At 36.2% G+C, this 1,599-nt stretch overlaps 1 protein-coding gene across 1 annotated transcript; it reads right to left on the bottom strand.

Annotated features, from left to right (window-relative positions):
• Window positions 1-1,012: 1,012 nt before the first annotated feature.
• Window positions 1,013-1,599, bottom strand: LOC112834750 (activated RNA polymerase II transcriptional coactivator p15). Its single transcript, XM_025886227.2, has one exon. The coding sequence runs from the start codon at window positions 1,555-1,557 to the stop codon at window positions 1,177-1,179; it is 381 nt and encodes a 126-aa protein (XP_025742012.1). The 5' UTR covers window positions 1,558-1,599; the 3' UTR covers window positions 1,013-1,176.

The raw sequence follows: 1,599 nt of genomic DNA, 5'->3' as shown, positions 1-1,599 counted from the left end.
TATTTTTAGAGATTTTATTTATTTATTTGACACACAGAGAGAGATAGCGAGAGCAAGAACACAAGCAAGAGGAGTGGGAGAGGAAGCAGGTTTCCCACCGAGCAGGGAGCCCCATGCAGGGCTCGATCCCAGGACCCTGGGATCATGACCTGATCCGAAGGCAGATGCTTAATGACTAAGCCACCCAGTCTCCCCTGTCTTTTAGTATTTTAAAGATATCTTCTTGCCTACATTGTTTCTGATGAAAAATCTGCTCCCACCCTTATCTTTGTGTCTTTTTATGTAATATCTTTTTTTTTAAGCTTTCACAATTTTTATTAAATCCTAATCTAACAGTATCTGATTTTATAGACATCATTCCATGGTGAACATGTTTAATAAGTGAAAGTAAATCAGACATCGAAGTCATTATTCTCTGCAGACTAAGCAATAAGGTAACTACACAGAACACTACAGGTAACAACATACACTTACTTGCCAGAGTTTTCATACAAGTCATTTTTTTTATCAAACTATATCTCCTAATATTTAATACAGTAGAATTAGTGATTGTAGCTCTCATATAATATTTTAATTACAAGTACCTTATTGAGATAACTAACATTTTGACAGTTTCACTGACTTTCCAAATTAGTATAATATATTCAAGAAAGAGAACAAAAAAGTGAAATGAAAACTGAACATAACATTAAAGGAAAACGAAGTAACAAAAAAGGGAAAGTGAAATATCACTGGGGTAGAAAAATCCAACAAGTCTAGACATTGGGCTGGAAGAAAACAGATCAACTATGGATTTCACAAGTCAAGAGTTTATAAATTCAATGCAATACAAATCCTTTGAATGTAAAAGCCAAGGTGAAACCAACAGGTCTATAAACTGTTACTTTTGGCCTTAAACAGTACCAACTCTTGATCAAAAAAGGCCACAACAGTTAAGATTGTATTACTTGATTTTATTTCACACTAGGTGGCGGGCACAAAGCAATCCTCCTTAATAAAGTTGACAATTAGCTTCACTCAGAACACTTTTAATAATGCACATAAAAAAAAAGTATTCATCTTACAAATTGTTCTGCAATCCAAATATACAATAGCTTAACGTTTAGAAAACAAAAGCCAATGTAAAAAGACAGATTAAAACAACTAGAACAGTACAGGTTTCATGTGGCTCTGATTTTACAGCTTTCTTACTGCGTCATCAATGTCTGCAATCTGTTCCTTCAGCTGGCTCCATTGCTCGGGATTTAAAGAAATACCTTTTCTTCCAGGTTTCATTTCACCTTCTGGATCCATCCAATATTCTCTAATATCAATTAGGACTTTCCCTTTAAAGTCCCGAACACTGACGTACCTCATTTTCCCAATCTGGAACATGTTATCATCTCTGCTGCTGCTCTGCTTAGAGGACGACAGGGCTCTTGAAGTTTCACCAGTCTTTTGCTTCTTTACAGGTTTTTCTGGAGTAACTTGCTTTTTCCTCTTTAACTTTTTGTCAACCTCACTGTCAGAATCACTGCCAGAAGAGCTTGAAGAAACAAGTTCCTTTGATTTAGGCATTGCTCCACTCTCGCAGCCGAACCTCTTTCTGCTCGCTCGCTT

Source organism: Callorhinus ursinus, unplaced genomic scaffold (assembly GCF_003265705.2).
Source record: "Callorhinus ursinus isolate GAN/ISIS: 27379988/994484 unplaced genomic scaffold, GSC_fseal_2.0 scaffold17, whole genome shotgun sequence".
Taxonomy (NCBI): domain Eukaryota; kingdom Metazoa; phylum Chordata; class Mammalia; order Carnivora; family Otariidae; genus Callorhinus; species Callorhinus ursinus.
This window is presented reverse-complemented; position numbering and strand designations above follow the sequence as displayed.

Coding starts and splice junctions, on each gene's coding strand:
- LOC112834750 (XM_025886227.2), bottom strand. CDS start 1,557: ATGCCTAAATCAAAGGAACTTGTTTCTTCAAGCTCTTCTGGCAGTGAT.